The sequence below is a fragment of the Meles meles genome, chromosome 10 (assembly GCF_922984935.1).
Source record: "Meles meles chromosome 10, mMelMel3.1 paternal haplotype, whole genome shotgun sequence".
Classification (NCBI taxonomy): Eukaryota; Metazoa; Chordata; class Mammalia; order Carnivora; family Mustelidae; genus Meles; species Meles meles.
In genome coordinates this window covers 91452191-91470300 of record NC_060075.1, presented here as the reverse complement: position 1 = coordinate 91470300, position 18110 = coordinate 91452191, and the positions used below count along the sequence as shown (strand labels likewise).

At 37.7% G+C, this 18110-nt stretch overlaps 1 protein-coding gene and 1 non-coding gene across 5 annotated transcripts in view; both read right to left on the bottom strand.

The window, feature by feature from the left end:
• LOC123951667 (B-cell receptor-associated protein 29) overlaps nt 1-18110 on the bottom strand; it is a 49887-nt gene that overhangs the window by 19403 nt on the left and 12374 nt on the right. For all 4 annotated transcript variants that reach the window (XM_046020519.1, XM_046020523.1, XM_046020521.1 and 1 more), the window contains exon 6: nt 14324-14432. In XM_046020519.1, coding sequence (XP_045876475.1) covers nt 14324-14432 — 109 coding nt within the window. The remainder of the gene's footprint in view (nt 1-14323; nt 14433-18110) is intronic.
• On the bottom strand, nt 10907-11052 carry LOC123952425. Its single transcript, XR_006820661.1, has one exon. It is a non-coding gene; the product is annotated as a small nucleolar RNA U109 (small nucleolar RNA).

Below are 18110 nucleotides of genomic sequence, written 5' to 3'. Positions count from 1 at the left end.
TCTAACTAAAGAAAAAATTAGTTAAAATTTTCTTTTGTAAAAAATCTTTTTTTTTTTTTAAAGATTTTATTTATTTGACAGACAGAGATCACAAGTAGGCAGAGAGGCAGGCAGAGAGAGAGGAGGAAGCAGGCTCCCCACTGAGCAGAGAGCCCGTTGTGGGGCTCGATCCCAGGACCCTGGGATCATGACCTGAGCTGAAGGCAGAGGCTTTAACCCACTGAGCCACCCAGGCGCCCCTGTAAAAAAATATGTTTTTCAATCCCGTATTATAGTATGTATTAAAAGAACAAACAAGGACCAAGTGGTACTATTTTAAAAAGTCAGTGAGTGAACAGTACGAAGGTGCATAAAGGAAAAACAGATATTCTAGTAAAGCAGCATGGGCTTAATACATTAAATATTTAAAATGAGAGTTCAAAAGAAGAGTTGTTATACAATCATGTATTAGGGTCATATGTACAATAAACATAGAAGGGCAGTGAGAAATAAGCTCCTTAACAGCGATGGCAAATCTTCCCCGTTTCATCAAGAATATGAGGAAAGGGGCACTGGGGTGGCTCAGACGGTTAAGCATCCAGCTCTTGATTTCAGCTCAGTCATGATCTCAGGATCATGAGATCATAAGATCTCAGGGTCATTCTCAGCATGGAGTCTGTTTCAGATTCTCTCTCCCTCTGCCTCTGCCCCTCCCTGCACGCTCTCTCAAAAGAAATAAATAGGGGCGCCTGGGTGGCTCAGTGGATTAAGCCACTGCCTTCGGCTCAGGTCATGATCTCAGGGTCCTGGGATCGAGCCCCGCATCAGGCTCTCTGCTCCGTGGGGAGCCTGCTTCCTCCTCTCTCTCTGCCTGCCTCTCTGCCTACTTGTGATCTCTCTCTGTCATATAAATAAATAAAATCTTAAGAAAAAAAAAAGAAATAAATACAATCTTAAAAAAATAATATGAGGAAGGAGATTTTTCTTCTGGTCTCTAACTGCTGATGTTCCTGTTGCTTATGACACCAAAGAAACTGTTACACAGATGAAGCTGTCCCAAGACATGGGAGTTAACCACTCATCTATCCATTCAAAAACTAACTCGGCGTCAGGCATTTTTCTGAGTGCTGAGTGAGAAGATCGTTAGGGTCTCTATTCTCATAAAAGTGATTTTCTAATCTGGGAGGAAGACACAATAAATACAGAGACCAGCCAAGTGCTAAGTGTCACACAGAAGTCCAGACAGACTGCTGGCCGAGGGACTGGATGGCTATGAGACTGGGTAGTCACGAAGTTTCTCTAGAGAGGTGGAATTTAAGCTGCCCTCCGTGCTGTCTGCTGAGAGAGCCTATAAATAAATGACGCCCCAGTAGGAATGGGCACATCCAGGATCCAGATCTTATTTTCTAAATCCCATTTTCTGCTTAAAGGAACCAAGACTCTTTGGAGAAATGGTTGATTCAAGGGCAGGAGAAGGGAAAGTATAAGGTGAGCTTGCAATGTCTCATTATACCAGAAAGTAAGTGTCTACAGAATGGGGAAATGACAAAATGATATGAGACCCCACTTGAAAAAACTCCGAATGCCAATTCTGAGACAAGCTGAACAAAAAGCGCAATGCTCATAATGGATTCTAACCCACTGAAAGAATTCAGAAGAAGGACGACTGGGGAAGAAGGACGACTCCTTATCACAGAATGGCATCTGACGAATGTAAAAGGAGTGGGGGAGTTAGGAAATCAACATCTGGAAAATATCCAAACAGTAAGTGAGAGAGTAATACAAAGAGGGTGAGAGAACAAGATAAAGCAAATGTAAAGTGTTATCACTGGGGAACTGAGTAAAGGGTGCAGAGGAATTTCTTGATATTATTTGTGTGTGTTTCCTCTGAGTTTGAAATTATGCCTGAATAAAAAGTTAAAAGGAGAGGCGCCTGGGTAGCTCAGTAGGTTAAGCCTCTGCCTTCAGCTCAGGTCATGATCTCAGGGTTCTGGGATCGAGTTCCACATTGGGTTCTCTGCTCAGCAGGGAGCCTGCTTCCCCCTCTCTCTCTGCTTACTTCTCTGCCTACTTGTGATCTCTGTTAAACAAATAAATAAAATCTTTAAAAAAAAAGTTTAGGGGCGCCTGGGTGGCTCAGTGGGTTGAGCTGCTGCCTTCGGCTCAGGTCATGATCTCAGGGTCCTGGGATCGAGTCCCGCATCGGGCTCTCTGCTCAGCAGGGAGCCTGCTTTCCTCTCTCTCTCTCTCTCCCTACTTGTGATCTCTCTCTGTCAAATAAATAAATGAAATCTTAAAAAAAAATAAAAAAAAAGTTTAAAGGAAAAAAAAAGAAAGCTGGTTCTGAAGTAGAATAGAGAAGTGGAGGCAGTAACTGGAGAAATAGGAGACGAAGGGAAGTTTCTGTTTTTGTTCTGTTGGGTCGGAGATCCCGGAGGAAGTCTGCAGGGTGACAGGAAGTGCAGGAGTGACTGCAGAAGCAAAGTCCTGGAGACTGGGATCCACAGCACTGGATGAGGGATGGAAACCTAATCCATGGGAACCCATGAGCCCAGCGGCTGGAGGACGGTAGTTTGGTGGTGAGAAGATGAAGTTGTCCGACTAATACTTTGTGCCCGATGAAAGAGGGTAAACTTAGAATTTCACAGTGTGATGAGATCTGAGAGTTTTGGAGTGTGGAAAGGAGATTTTAGAGAAGTGCAGTAGAACGGTCATGCATGTTGATGGCCCACAGAATTTAGTGACCATTTATTTAAAGCAAAAACTTGGTCCCTTCAGCAATGGTGACATGTTTGGGTGCAGGTGCCAAGTAGATGAAGCTGTGAAAATTGACCAGGGCTAGGTCCTAGAGGGAGCCAGGGAGTAGAGAAGGAAGGGGGAGAGGGGGAGCGACGGGGTAAGGAGATGAAGGAGAGGAGCAGTTAGCAAGAGCATAATTAGGATAAACCATGAAATCGGAACCGGGTAAGGAAGGAAGAGAAGGCACAAAAATCAGTGTTTGGGACACTAGTTGCATACTAGGGACACAGAGTTGACTTAGACGTGGCCCTGGCCTTCACAGCACTTAGGGTCTTGAAAGAAAGACAAACGAATGAAAAGGAAATTTCTACAGAGTGTGTTAGCACATAAGCAAGCACGAAGCACTATGGAGGCCCACAAGGTGTTCCTCAGTCTAGACGGAAGGGAGTTTCAGGGAGACTTCTTAGACATGGCAGTGCTGGAGCTGAAGGATGAGCGTAAGCTAACGACAAGAGTGAAGGATTAAGGAAGGAGACCTGCAGTCCTGGGCAAATGGGAGAAGTGTGGAAACACCACTGTAAGAAGATCTTCCAACTCTGATATTTAATGGAGTAGGAGTATAACATTTAGATTGGACAAGGCTGGGGGACAGAGCTGGAGATGACGGTGGGGGCCAGATCACAGAAGATTATGTGTGTCATCCTGGAGAGCTGCAAAGGTGACAGGCACCAAGGAAGAGTTTTAAATAGCGCAGAGGCATCATCAGATCTGTGGTGCTGAGAAACTGTGCCAGTGGCAATACGAAGAAGCTAAACAAAAAGGCACAAAGACTAAACGGGGACGTGTTTTACAAGACTGCATTCTCTGCGAGAGGAGGATTAAGACATTTCTGGAATGGAAACAAAGCTACACAACTAATTATATCACAGAGTCAACATTAATAAATAAAGCCAAATATAGATCTATTTTTCTCCTGCACAGAACAAAGGGAAAATGAATGATTACTCTGCATATGTAAGTGCCTACCCATACATTCTGGACTACTGGGAACATGGTTGAGATTCATGAGTAAAGTCGTTTTGGGTTTTAGAAAAGGCGTGTAGATATTTCAAAGTTTACTGGTACTCTGGGCCAGGGAACTTGATAAATAGGTTTTCTAATTGAATAAATAAAATCAGCCCCACTGTGTGTGCTGTTGGTGAAAAGAACATCAATAAAGGCATAAAGACTTCCTCAATTGCGCACCTGGGTGGCTCAGTGGTTGGTTAAAGCCTCTGCCTTCAGTTCAGGTCATGATCCCAGGGTCCTGGGATCGAGCCCCGCATCAGGCTCTCTGCTCAGAGGGAAGCCTGCCTCTCTGCCTACTTGTGATCTCTGCCTACTTGTGATAAATAAATAAAAATCTTAAAAAAAAAAAAAGACTTCCTCAATTAATCTTAGGTTGCTTAAATGTTTAAGAAAACAATTTTGGATCTGTTACTTAGCAAAGAATAATTATAAACTACATTAATATGTTGGCTTTCCACTTAAAAATCGAATGTACATTTTAGACAAAGCACCAGGTTAAGTACAGGTTATACAAACTGCTTTGGAAAGGATATACTTTATAAAGCAAGGTCAGGTGTAAGCAGAAGAAATACATGACATCCAGAAGAATTATCAACCCATCATATATGAGAATTGAAGGAGTCAATTTGTCTGGACTATAAACAAAGAACTAGCTTTACTATACATAAATATATATAGTTTCTTAAAATAGCTGATCAGTATTCAACGAGCAATTAGGTACACACCAAATTTTATAACAATATTGATGCAGAAGCAATTTTTTTCAGCATCACCTCATTTAAACTGAAAAAGATACTTTTTTATTTAAAGACCTTAAATATGGGTTCCCAAACTATTTCTATAAAGGGCTGGATAGTAAATATTTTTTTCTGTGCCATGCAGACTCTGTCTAGTCTACTCAACTCTGTAGTCATAGAAAATATGTGAACGAATAAGCGTGGCTTTATTCCAGTAAAATTTAATCTATAAAAACAAGGCAGCAGGCAAGATTTGGCCTATAGTTTGCTGGCCCTTGTCCTAAAACAACACTTGTTAAGTGTTATCAGTTTCTCTTAAACCATAAATTTACTAAGAACTATAGGATCCAAATCATTCTGAAAATTTTACGAAGCCTCCTAAAAAGTTTCCCATTTTAACTCTATCAATTTTCCTTATAGAAAGAACAAAGGCTATCCAGACAGGGGGCTTGCAATGATATTTAATTTTAGAAAGAAGAGATTTCCCCCCCTCCCCCTTTAGTTTTCTAGCAACCTAGCTGACAGTTTTTGATTCAGGAAGCCAAAGCGGGGATAATTTGGAGAGGATGACAAACTGAATTTTGGATAGGCTGATCTGAGACACTGGATGATCAGGCAACCTCTAAAGCAAAAACCTTTTTTTTTTTTTTTTTTTTTAAAGACTTTAAGTAATCTCTATACCCAACAGGGGGCTAGAACTCACAGCCCTGAGATCAAGAGCCATGTGCTCTACCAACTGAGTCAGTCAGGTGCCCTGAAAGCAAAAAATTCATGCTCCAGCTTCGAAAGCACAAACAAACCCATCTCATTGTTCATTACCCAGAAACAATGGGCATTTAAAACACACTGGGCTCAACTAATAACTTTCCAAGACAGCCACAGAAAAGAACAGAGCTGTTATTTTACTTTGGTATTGTAAACCAACCCCGTACTTAATTAGCAAATGAACAAGTCAAACATCTAACACTGCACGTTATAACATTGATCAGACTCTGAAAGGTCTTCTTCTCTTTTTCAATTTAGAAGCTTGTGAAAGCTTTAAGTCTGACTGCCTTTTCATTATGGTGTATCAAAAAGGCAGTATTACCTGGATTTGTAAAATAAGATATTGTCAGAAAATTTATCTCCTAACTTGAGGAAAAGGTTTTAAATTAGATTTGACAAAATTTTTTAGGTTGAAAACTCAGGTATAAACTTTTCTTTTAAAATGCTTCAGTCATTCCTTGTTTAATCTGGAAATTTTTCTGATAGAAACAACAACAATAATAATGGTAAAGACTAGCACTTTACTAAAATTGAACACAGACCAGGCACTGGGCTGTGTGCTTTATATGCAATGACTCCATGAAGAGCTACAGCTTAAATTCCTTCCCCAAGGTCACAGAGAGGCTAATAAGCAAAAGCTGGTCTCAAATGAAGTATGAGTAACTTTAAACTCCACCATTTCCAAATATCAGATGCTTTTAGCATCTTCAACAAACTGTACAAGAGAATTCTTAAATAAAGACATTTACACATTTGAGAGCTATTTATCCTTTCTTCTCTATCTAAATCTCTCATCTACAAATTATTTAGTGAAAGGCTTTCTGGCTCTCTGTTTTCTTGCTTAAAACCTGCTGCCATCTCTGGACTCAATTTAGAATAAATGGTAGACTTGTACGCATGGTACTCATGGTCCCCAGATCTTGTCTCAGATTGCTTGGCAGCCTCATCATGCCCACTCCACAAACCAGTCCATAAACTGTTCTCTTAGGCACAATGGCCTTAATCCTTGGATCGTGTGCAATCCCGAGGCTAGGGGAAGACTCAGCCATCTCTGCTTCTGAAATCCCTTTCATCTCTGAGACCAAGCTCAAATGCCTCCCCTATAAAATCTTCCTCAACTCTGCCAATAAGAATCCATATCTTTCTCCTCTGTGCTACCATAGCCGTTTGAGCTTTCCCTTCAGTTCGGGTATCATCCCTTGCCTCACATTCCTGTTATGAGTGAATGTATCTACCGTTCTCACTAGAGATCCTTGAAGACTGGGCCAACAGTGTATGTGCCTTGGTATCCCTCCTCGTATCCAGCACCATACTTCATCTATGACAGGTAAATGGAAAAGTTCATAAATGGAATGCAGCAAAGACTCCGTGTTGCTAAAACCTCTTTAATATGTAACCCTGTGGGAAATGTGGCCATTTCCCACATCTCAAACTCCAGGAACCGATCCTATAAAAACTGTTGAGGGGTATTTGGTTCATGAAGGTTGTGGGGACTTCTATAAAGCAGGAGAATGTGCTATTAATCTAGTGTAGAGGGCAAAGCTGGTTTCAGGAAAATCACCGGGAGACTTCTCGAAATTAAATATAAACCTTCAGAAGTGTTGGGTCAATAAAAATTTACTTCAACAGCAATCTCCTGCCAATAATTGAGAAGAAGATGAAACAAGAAGGGGAAAGAGGAAGTGAAGGAAAATACTATCAGTTTTCAAATTTGGAAGAAAAGATCAAATTACAGTAATCTGTGAGGTAGTCCAGAGAGGAGAGAACATGGCTGAGCAATCTTTGTTTCCCAAGCTTCAGATTCCTCACATATCCTAACTTGCTCCAACTCATGTTAGCCACATGGAATTTCAAAATACCTTTAAAAAATGTCTTTTTTTTTTTTTTTTTTTTTTAAGATTTATCTGAGAGAAAGAGAGAGAGAAAGAGAGAGTGCTCCCACTCACAGTGTGAGTGTTGGGGGAGAGGGAGAGGGAGAGCAAGAATCCTCAAGCAGACTCCCCACTGAGCGTAGAGCCTGACATAGGGCTTGATCTCATGACCCTGAGATCATAACCCAAGCTGAAACCAAGGGTCAGATGTTCGACTGACTGAGCCACCCAGGTACTCCTCAAAGATATTTAAAAATTTTAGAAGAAAATCTTTTTTTTTTTTTAAAGATTTTATTTATTTGACACAGAGAGATCACAAGTAGGCAGAGAGGCAGGCAGAGAGAGAGAGGAGGAAGCAGGCTCCCCGCGGAGCAGAGAGCCTGATGTGGGGCTCGATCCCAGGACCCTGAGATCATGACCTGAGCTGAAGGCAGCAGCTTAATCCACTGAGCCACCCAGGCGCCCCAATTTTAGAAGAAAATCTTATAATTACACTCAGCATTTCGTATTATAAATACCTTCTTGGTCATCAGCAGGCTTCACATTAAGACACATTGCAAGGTAGAGGCGTCTGCCTGGAACCCAGGGGCTCTTTCCTACTAGCTAAATGACAGAATCAGACAGCCGGAGGTGACTCGTTCTCAGGGGGCACCTCTGATTCTTCTCAGCCTAAGCCTCAAATGTTGGTATGTGCCAGAGTTCTGTGTTCACACCTCTCCCTTCTCACTCAATACAGTCTTCCTTGATTTTTCCCATTAACTCCTTGACTTAACTGTCAGAGTTATCCATATGTATGATGGCTTAGACTCTAGCTTCAGATGACCTTTCTTTTAAGCTTTGAATTTGTATTTCCAACTGTTTTTGGGGCATTTTTACTAGGATATCCCAATGGCCCCCCAAAGTCAGCACATTTATAACTACACTTATTTTATCTGCTTTCCCTCTCTCCAAATAAAAGAAGGCATCCCACATCTCCTTTGGTCTTAATCTAGGTTAAAAGTATTACCTAGTATTACAACCAAATTAGAAACCTGGAGTCATCTTATATTTTTGCTTTCCCTCATTCCCCTAATCTTGTTTGTTCTGCCTGCCTCCTAAAATCCCTCTCATGATGAAATTTTATAACCCTGAGGACAGAAAGAAGACTCCACAAGTTTCCAGAAGGCAAAACAAAACAAAACAGGTCATGTACAAAAAGAATCTGGGACTGGAATGACGGCTATGTCAATGGAAACAACAGAAACAAGATAATGGAGCACTGCCTTCAAATTTCTGAGGTTAACCATATTTCAAAGAAGGGTAAGGCTAAAATAATGATAGTTAATTTCAGAAAATAATGATTTCCAGATGTTTATGTCTTCAAGTTGTTTACCTTGCATATACTCTTCCTCAGTATACTCTTCCTCCAGTAGCTACTGGATGGTATGTTCTACCAAAAGGAGAGAGTAAATAAAACGTTGAAAACATGGAACTCAGAAAAAATGGTATCATAAACAGCCAAATGAGCTGAACACAGCTGTTTCTGGGGAGGGTCTCAGGAAATTGCTATTTTTCACTGTAAGTCCTGTAGTAGTACTTTCAACTTTGTGCTCTTTGTCTGTCAAATAAATAAATAAAATCTTAAAAAAAAAAGAATTAGGTACTCTGTTTAAGCATTACAGTGACTACTTTGTGTTATAATTCTGTAAGGAAAGATACTCAGAGAGAAAAGATCTAAAGATCTAATCTTTTTTATTTCCCCCCCTTTATAAAAAATTTTTTATTTATTTGACAGAGATCACAAGTAGGCAGAGAGGCAGGCAGAGAGAGAGAGAGGAAGGGAAGCAGGCTTTCTGCTGAGCAGAGAGTCTGATGCAGGGCTCGATCCCAGGACCCTGAGATCATGAGCTGAGCTGAAGGCAGAGGCTTTAACCCCCTGAGCCACCTAGGCACCCCTATTTCCCCAATATTTTTAATGAAAAGAGCATGTTGATTTCTTTACTAAATCATTTCTCCTCTCCTGCAGTTCTATTATTCCATATCAGTATTCTAAAAGATGTTCTAAACAAACAACCAGACTATAACTTAGTGAGAAATGGTTATGTCTCACCCAAGAGGGTTAAGATTTGTAACCCCATTCCATGTAACACACTTGAGCCATGAGCTAATGGGTCGATAAAACATGCCAGGCCCTGTCCTAATGACTCTAAGCCTACATGAAACATCTTTCTGTGAGGAATATGGCTTAATTAACCACCTGCTGAACTCAGTTTGGAAGAAAAGTAACTTACGGTGAAAAATTTTCTCTCATGAAAAATAAATACAATTTTAAGGGTCAAAAAGCCACAATAAAAATAGTTCTTAATGGTAACTTTTGCTTAATTATATTATTTGGAGACACACAGACATTAAAGGTTAAGTAGCCTATTCCCTCATTTTACAGAAAACTGCAGCCCAAAGAGGTTCAGTGACTTGACTAGGAAGACTGTACATTTTCAGATTTTGCAAGGTGATCTATGTCATTTAGCAATGGTTAAACAACTTCTAATATGTAGTATCTACTCTCAAAGTAAAGTTGGGAATAGACTCAATCGATTAGATGATTCAAGCCCCAAAAATGAATGCCTTAGATTATCTGGCTATTCGGAAGACAGTTTGTTTTTTTATCCTTTTCACTGTACATGTAAAAGAAACTCATTATAGAAAATAATTTCAACTCCAGAAAAAATAAATTCTTTGTATATGCCAAAGACAACTGCTAACAATAGCTTGGAGCAATTTTTTTGCTTAATTAATATACTATTAATTACATATTGTCTATTGTCACATCCATCAAATACACTGTACTATTATTTTTTAATATGGACTTTACTTCAGTTATTAAGAGAAGGGAAGGAGATGGAAAAGCAGAAACTTCCAGTTATATAAACAGAGGAGAAAAAATTTGAATTTCTTATTCAAATTATAAAAGCTCATTAAAAGGAAATAAAGCAAAAAATATGACAAAACTGACACATTTTTGTTTAAACTATTAACAACTTTAAAATAAGGTGATGGCAGGGTGCCTGGGTGGCTCAGCGGGTTAAAGCCTCTGCCTTTAGCTCAGGTCATGATCCCAGGGGCCTGGGATCGAGCCCTGCATCGGGCTCTCTGCACCGTGGAGAGCCGGCTTCCTCCTCTCTCTCTGCCTGCTTCTCTGCCTGCTTGTGACCTCTGTCTGTCAAATAAATAAATAAATAAAATCTTAAAAAAAAATAAGGTGATGGCTTTGATATGGCTGTAAATTAAAGATAGTTCATGCTCACAAAAATTTTCAGGTGTAAAACATGCTTATGTTAGACTTTGAGAATTTATTTTTAGATGGCTCAAATAACTCATTTATAAGGAATTCGAAAGCCCTCAGTTTTACTTATTTATTTTTATTTTTCATTTTTTTTTAAAGTGGGCTCAGAGCTCAGTGTGGGGCCTGAACTCATGACCCCAAGATAAAGACCCCAGCAGAGAGGACGAGTTGGACGCTCACCCAACTGAACCATACAGGTGTTCCATCCCTCAGTTTTAAATCTGTATAAAAAACTTATGTCTCTGTGTTCCATATTAAAAGATTTTGCAATAAATATATTGTTTGAAAAGTTCCTAAAAAAATTGCTGATGGGACGAAAGAGGAAGGAAGGAAAGAAGGAGGGAGGGAGGGAAGGAGAGAAGGAGGATAAAGTCAGGATCAAGGAATTTGCCTCAATCACTTTTTTGTCTTTTCTTCTTTTCCCTTTATGCAGCAGAAATAGGAAGGCTACTACTCAACCTCTACCATAAGATTGGCAGCTCTGAGAACTCCTTTTAAAATGTAGCATATAATGAATACATAAAGGAATCCTGTTCATAAAGGAATAAGGAGGAGACATTTCCACATAAAAATCACTTTTTTTTAAAGTCAGTTCTATGCTCAATGTGGGGCTTGAACTCATGACCCTGACTGAACCAGGCAGGTGCCCTGAAACTCAATCATTTCAATTGTTAATTTTTATTAAATATTATTATTTTATTAAATATTATATTATTATTGTTTTATTAAAACATATTTATTATAAAACATTTTTGTTTTGTTTTGTTTTATTTAAGAAATCTCTACACTCCACATCAGGCTCAAACTCAAGACCCTGAGATAAAGAGTCCCATGCTCTTCCAACCGAGCCAGCCAGTGCCCTCGCTTTTAAAATCATTATCTACTTTTACCATTGCATGAATGCAGGCAATAAATGAATGGGACATGTCTCCTCTAGTTAATATATACTGAGAAAGTATTTATTTATAGGCATAAATGCCAAGAAAGTATTTATTTTTAAGAATAAAAACCAGGAGTTATCCTGGGAGACTCCTTTGAAGTCAATAGCCTTGGACATCACAAGAATTTTCACTTCATACAGGATCTATTTTTATTATGAGAGCTTCTAAGTTCTTTTATTATTATTATTATGTGAGCTTCGTAAATCTTCAGAGATAAGTTCTCATTTTTCATGGCAGTGCCCTTTCCCAATTACTCCACATACTGGGGTATCAGAGTTATTGTTAAACAGATCATTAAAAATGACAGATCAGGTCCTCACACCTGACTAAGTTAATCCTGACTATAAATGAGGTGCTCTGGGACATGCATACTCTCTTTTGGATCACCAGGGCCATATTACTGCACTGAAGCACAGAAAATTTACTAACTCTGGTCCAAATCTGAGCTGGTGATTAAAAACTGACGGAGTGTTTGGCACTACTAAGAGAGTGTTCTTAATACCTTGGGTTCAGAACACCGCTTTTCCAATTTGAACTTAACCAGTTTAAATAAACATTTGTATTTATGCTCTATCTCCACTAGTATACTTCGGAGAAAATCTTTCACTTAGATTAAACAAACACCAAGGGTGAGAAAATGCATACTGAAATATTCTATTTGCCTCCATTAAGAGAGAAATCACACTGCTTTTCTACTCAATTTTCAAATATAAAAGAACTTTCTGAAACATTTCTTAAGCACTGTCAGTCTTAATATCCTCAATGTTGAGAAGTCAAACAATTTTTGAATGGTAATATACAACACAAAGCAATGTGCTACTGAATTCATCTGACTCCCTTGTATGATTAATTTATGTAATTTCTTAGTTCTTGCCTTAATGAAATTGACTGGAATATGTCAGGAGAATATAGCTAAAGATACATCTCTTTTAGAAATGGAGCTTTGATCTTCTCAAGGTCATTAATACTGTTATGTGAAATAATAAAATGTGTTCATAAAATATTACACATCTTGCAGAAACCTAACAGGACATACTCAAACAGGTAAAATCTGCTTTTACCTCAACTCTGATTCACTCTGAAAGTAGGTTTGTAGTCTACACTTTAAACACAGAGGCTGGTATCTCTTGCTATCAGATCATAAACACAATGTCTATATTATCAAAGAGTTCATCTATTCCAAATATCTCAATTGTCTGTTAAAATACTGAGTTTCTTTATATTATGCTAGAATAATATTAGGTTTAGAGTTATATCTCAGAGTTATAAAGTCAAAGCTCAAAATATCTTAAAGTTGGGATTTTTGAAAGGCAAAGGAAAAAGGAAGGTGTAGTGTGGCAAATGACTTGTTATTGTCTTTATTTTTGTACCACCCTTCTTACATTAAAAGAGGAACCCATGCCATGACAGGTATGAAAAAAAGAAAGCAAGATTTTTTAACAATTTTTTTATACTAATTAAAGGTATTTTGGAAACAGTCCCTTGCAGTCTTCAAAAGGATTAGCAGCAATATCTTATGCTGGGTAAAAAAAGAATACTGCTTCTCTTCTTAAACATCTAATGTAGAAGGTGGGTGATTACTAAATTTATTTTCATGTAAGTGTGAAAAATTCTTGATCATGTTCCAAATCTTTTGTAATGACACAAGAGACAACAGTACCAGCAATGAATTTTGGACTATACTACATCAACGACATAATGCACTATCTGTATTTTTTAACTTACTGCTTCTAATCGTTTTTTTCACTTTAAATAAGAAGAAAGCGATTAAAGAATTTTATATCATATGAAATATCCTATGGATTTTTGTTTTGTTTTTACAGAATCAGCTTTTATCTTTGGGCTTTCCATATCAAATTCAAATATATCATGATGAAGTAAACTCTATCCAAATATGGTAAATAGATAACCAATAAAGCAAGTTATATTATAAAAAAAACTTTTATTAAGCTGAGATCTACTTTAAAAAGTATAAACTTACAAATAGTCTAAAAGTAGATCTACTTTTATGTATGTTTTATGAATGTTCAGTCACTGAACATTCTCCAATTTACTTCCAACATAAAGTGGTGGAAGAGATTTGAAATCGGAGGTCTATGCATTGATCCATTACCTTAACTCTGGCTGGCTGAGACGTCTGCCACTGTCTGGCCAACATCAAGGAATATCTGTTATATGCAAGTATGTTGTCAAGCCACAGATTTTTACTCTTGAGTTTCCTGGGATGACACTGGACTTGGGGTACCTACTTTTCTGTGTTATATGGCTATAAGCAGAAAGAATTTTGTCTTTGACAAAGAGGAAAATGCTATCAGAATTTTTTTTTTAAGGAAAAAAAAAAAAAACATAGAAGAAATAGGTGCCTTCCCAAGTCCTGACTGTAATGTATTTTAGAATAAGCCATTCAAATTGTCAACAATTCCAGACTGTTGCTTACTCTACACGATCAGTCTCTTTTCAGGGAATGCATTCCTTATATCTGGCAGGTAGCAAATATTAGGGTTTGAGATAAGCAATATATTTTCCTGTAATCAAAATTGTCCCCCTGCAATTGCTTCTTTCAAAGCAGCGATATACTATGATGGAAAAATGTCATTCATTTTCCAAACTGTATTTACAAGCAACTTTTCAGGAACATAGCTTTTCTGCTAAGGCAGGAACATCTATATTTACAACACAGATCTGAAACACCTACATGTTTTTCTGTATAACAGAGAATGTTTCTCTTGGCCCAAACTATGTTTTATCTTCATATTTGAGCAGGAATTTGTAAATAGGTCACTCTTGGTTATTTTAGCCAGAAGAACATTGAGCCATTAGTTTTGTTTTAGGGAAAACAGTGATGTGTAACCGCATAAAATATGCTACAATTTCTACTTCTGCACATGCACACGAAGTTACCATCTGAAGTCTTCTTTAATTCAGTTTTCAGTTTTTCCTGATCTTCTACTAGTTTTTTATTTTCGGCTTCCAAAATGTGTTCCTCTTCCTTGGCATTGCTTTTCAAGAGCTATCCGAAAAGAGAGTTATAGAAAGAAGCTTAGACTGCAACAGCTACATATTGTTTCAGGAAGTAGACTGAATAACATATTTAAAATTATTGGTCTTGGGGCGCCTGGGTGGCTCAGTGGATTAAGCCGCTGCCTTTGGCTCAGGTCATGATCTCAGGATCCTGGGATCGAGCCCCGCATCGGGCTCTCTGCTCCGCGGGGAGCCTGCTTCCTCCTCTCTCTCTGCCTGCCTCTCTGCCTACTTGTGATCTCTTTCTATGTCAAATAAATAAATAAAATCTTTAAAATTATTGGTCTTTATTTGATTCTTTATCTTTTTAGTATTCTATAATTTTCTACAATGTACTTTTGCTGGTAGAAACTTGATATTTGGCAAACAAAAAGATTTCTTCTTACTAAGGCTGAAATCTCTGAAATGAAAATTAGAGTTTCTGGTTGGGCTATAATTAAAATTATGTTTTCAAAAAGTATTTAGGTAAGTAATGTGAATGTCTCCTCCTCCGTTAAATGTGTGATGTAAATTTTCTAAGGAAAAAAACAGTTGTGAGGATGGTATTAATTGGTAAACCATTATGTTCCAATTACAGAGCTGTCTACTCAGACTATTTTTATGCAGACCAATCTGTAAAAAAGGAATATAAGTCAGGGTGGGGATGGGTAAGTGTATAATGATAGGGCTATCTCTATGCTTGGAATATTCTACCTAATTCTGAATAGTCATTGAATAATCCCCAAATTAATCTTATTCAGCTAATCTTTTAAATGGTTTTTATATTCTAAAATCTATGTGGGCTTTTTTTTTTTGTTGTTAAAGATTTTATTTATTTTAGAGAGAGCAAAAACAATCATAGAGAGAGAGGGATCACAGAGGCAGAGAGAGAAGCAGATTTGATGCTGAGCGGACAGCTGGATGCGGAACTCAATCCCAGGACCGTGAGAACATGACCAGAGCCAAAGGCAGATTCTTAACTGACTGAGCTCCTCTAGGTGCCCCTCTGTGTAGGCTTTTAAAATGTTTTTTGTATGTTGGTAGATCATCTTTTTTTTTTTTTTTAAGATTTTATTTATTTTCCAGAGAGAGAGAGCACAAGCAGGAAGAGCGGCAGGCAGAGTAGAAGCAGGCTCCCTGCTGAGCAAGGAGCCCAAGGCAGGACTTGACCCCAGAACCCTGGGATCATGACCTGAGCCAAAGGCAGACACTTAACTGACTGAGCCACTCAGGCGTCCCTGTAGATCATCTTTTCTGGGCAAAAAAAATTAAGATCAGAATAGTAAAATATTTGACTAAAATAAAAATACCATGGAGTAAGAATTTCATGATCTGTAGGCCTAAAAGGAAACTATCATTGTAAACAGAATTAAGAAACTTACTCATCTTAGAGAAGTTTTAAGATATTTAAGTAACCACAAAAGGCAAATTAAACTAATGTTTGAAAAAAAATATGTAAACACTGACATGGGTTATTTGAGTAAATAAAGTGGAAGCAACTTGATATTGACGGCTTCTATAGTCTAGTAAAAAACACAGCTCAGGACAATTTTGAACAAAGTAACAGAAAAGAATTTCTACTGCCGGATGATTCCTTTTCTAATGTAAGCTGGTATATCCAATAAACAAAACTCACAAAGTTCTCCTGAGCATGGGCTACATATAAATATATTACAATTTTTATAATTAGTGATATAATGGAAAAAATGTTAAGAGAAACATGTTCTCTGCTCTCATGTAACTTTAGTCTAGTGGAAAGGGGGACACGAGAGCATAAAAACTGTAGTACAAGATCAAATACAGTACTATCTTCTATCTTGTTATAATACAGTTTAGGCAGCTTAGAAGGAGGAATTAAAGCTCTCATGAATATATGACCGCAAAGAATTTTTTTAGGAGACAAACACTAAAATACATCCTTAAGCTTAAGGAGCCTCTTATCTTCAAAATTTAAAGAACAGAGCAGAAAAAAAAAAAGTTTTTTTTTTCCATTAACTCTATAAATTTGACCGCAAAGAATTTTTTTAGGAGACAAACACTAAAATACATCCTTAAGCTTAAGGAGCCTCTTATCTTCAAAATTTAAAGAACAGAGCAGAAAAAAAAACAAGTTTTTTTTTTCCATTAACTCTATAAATTTGTTGCCCACTTCAAGTTCAAAATAATCCAGCTGTTACTTCACTGAATTCAGTTCACACAGTCTCCAGTGATTACCCAAATTGGAAGAGAACCACTGAGTTGCAGGAATGTTTATACTGACTGCTTGAATTATTATGCCATTGACTTGGAAAAGTTGGATTTGTGTTGGGTCTTGTAAATAAGCTTTCATTATTGCACCTGCAAACTTGTCCAGATTTATTATGTTTGACTTGATGCTGGAGAAAGACCAAGAACCCTGGAACTGAAATTCAATAGCTAGCTACTAGCTACAATAATGCATGTGTTCCCTGTCCCACCCACCTTATACCATAATGGCGAGTGGCTGGGGAAAAAACAAAACAAAAATGTTAAGAAATAAAGCTCCATCACTGTTGTTATTTTAAAGCAGGTGAATTAAAAGTTGATTGGTCTTCCATAATTATTTCATTAATTGATTATCCGAACAGAAAGGGGTCTCAGGCAGCATCTATAAGTCATTTTGTAAGATGGCATACAAAGGGCACCAAAAAATGTGGTTAAGAGTATGGATTCTAGAGTTAGGCTGCCTGAATTCAAATCTTAGTTCTGTCCTTAATTAGTTGAATGGTTCTGTGCAAGTCACTTAACCTTCCTGTGCTTCCATTTCCTCATATATAAAAACAGATAATAACAGTACCAACCTCATGGGGTTGTTGCAAGAATTAAGAGTTAATACCTTAACCTGAAAAAATTAATAAAAAGGGAAAAAAAAAAAAAAAAGAGTTAATACCTTACCGTGAAGGATTTGAAGCAGTACCTGGCATAGTGTTAGCTATTATTTATAACCTTGGACCTGAGAATATATGAGGTGACTTGCCCTAGATCACAATGCTAATTACTTTTATTACAGTTAGGACTAAGTCTCTTCGATCTCACAGTAAAAGTCCTTTCCATTAGGTAAGGTGTCTCTGATAGAGAATAAAGAGTTGTTTCAGCAATTTTATCTTTCTGTAGCTAATATTTCAAAATCTACATGAAATATCTCAAAACAGAAGTGATCTTTGATATTCTGACCTCTGGCTTTTCTTGGTCAGTTAGTACACTTTGGGCACTGACAATATTAATGTGCAGCTCATGAACTTTCTCCTTACTGTGTGCTAGCTTTAGCTCAGCATATCTATGGGTCTCTGATGATCTGGGGCCAATGACTGGGTCCTTCCAATATAGGAAGCAGAGAACTAGGACAGCATGGAATCAAATGGGAAGAATAAAACAAACAAAAAAAAAAAAAAGAGAGAGAGAGAAAGAGAGAAATTGTGGAGGAATCAAAGAATCAGTAGTCATGAAATAAATTTCCTTGCAAGGGTAACTTGTGAAAACAATACCAAAACAAAAGTGCCAAAACTGCTTTGAGGAAGGTGCTTTTTTGAAGGACAAGATGAATTTAGATATGTTAATTATGGTATATTTGAAAAAATAATAGTACCAGAAGTTTACAAAAATACTTTCCATTTTCTTAAAGCTGATGAGTAAAAGGAAAACAACTAAAGAAGAAGAAGAAAAATCAGTG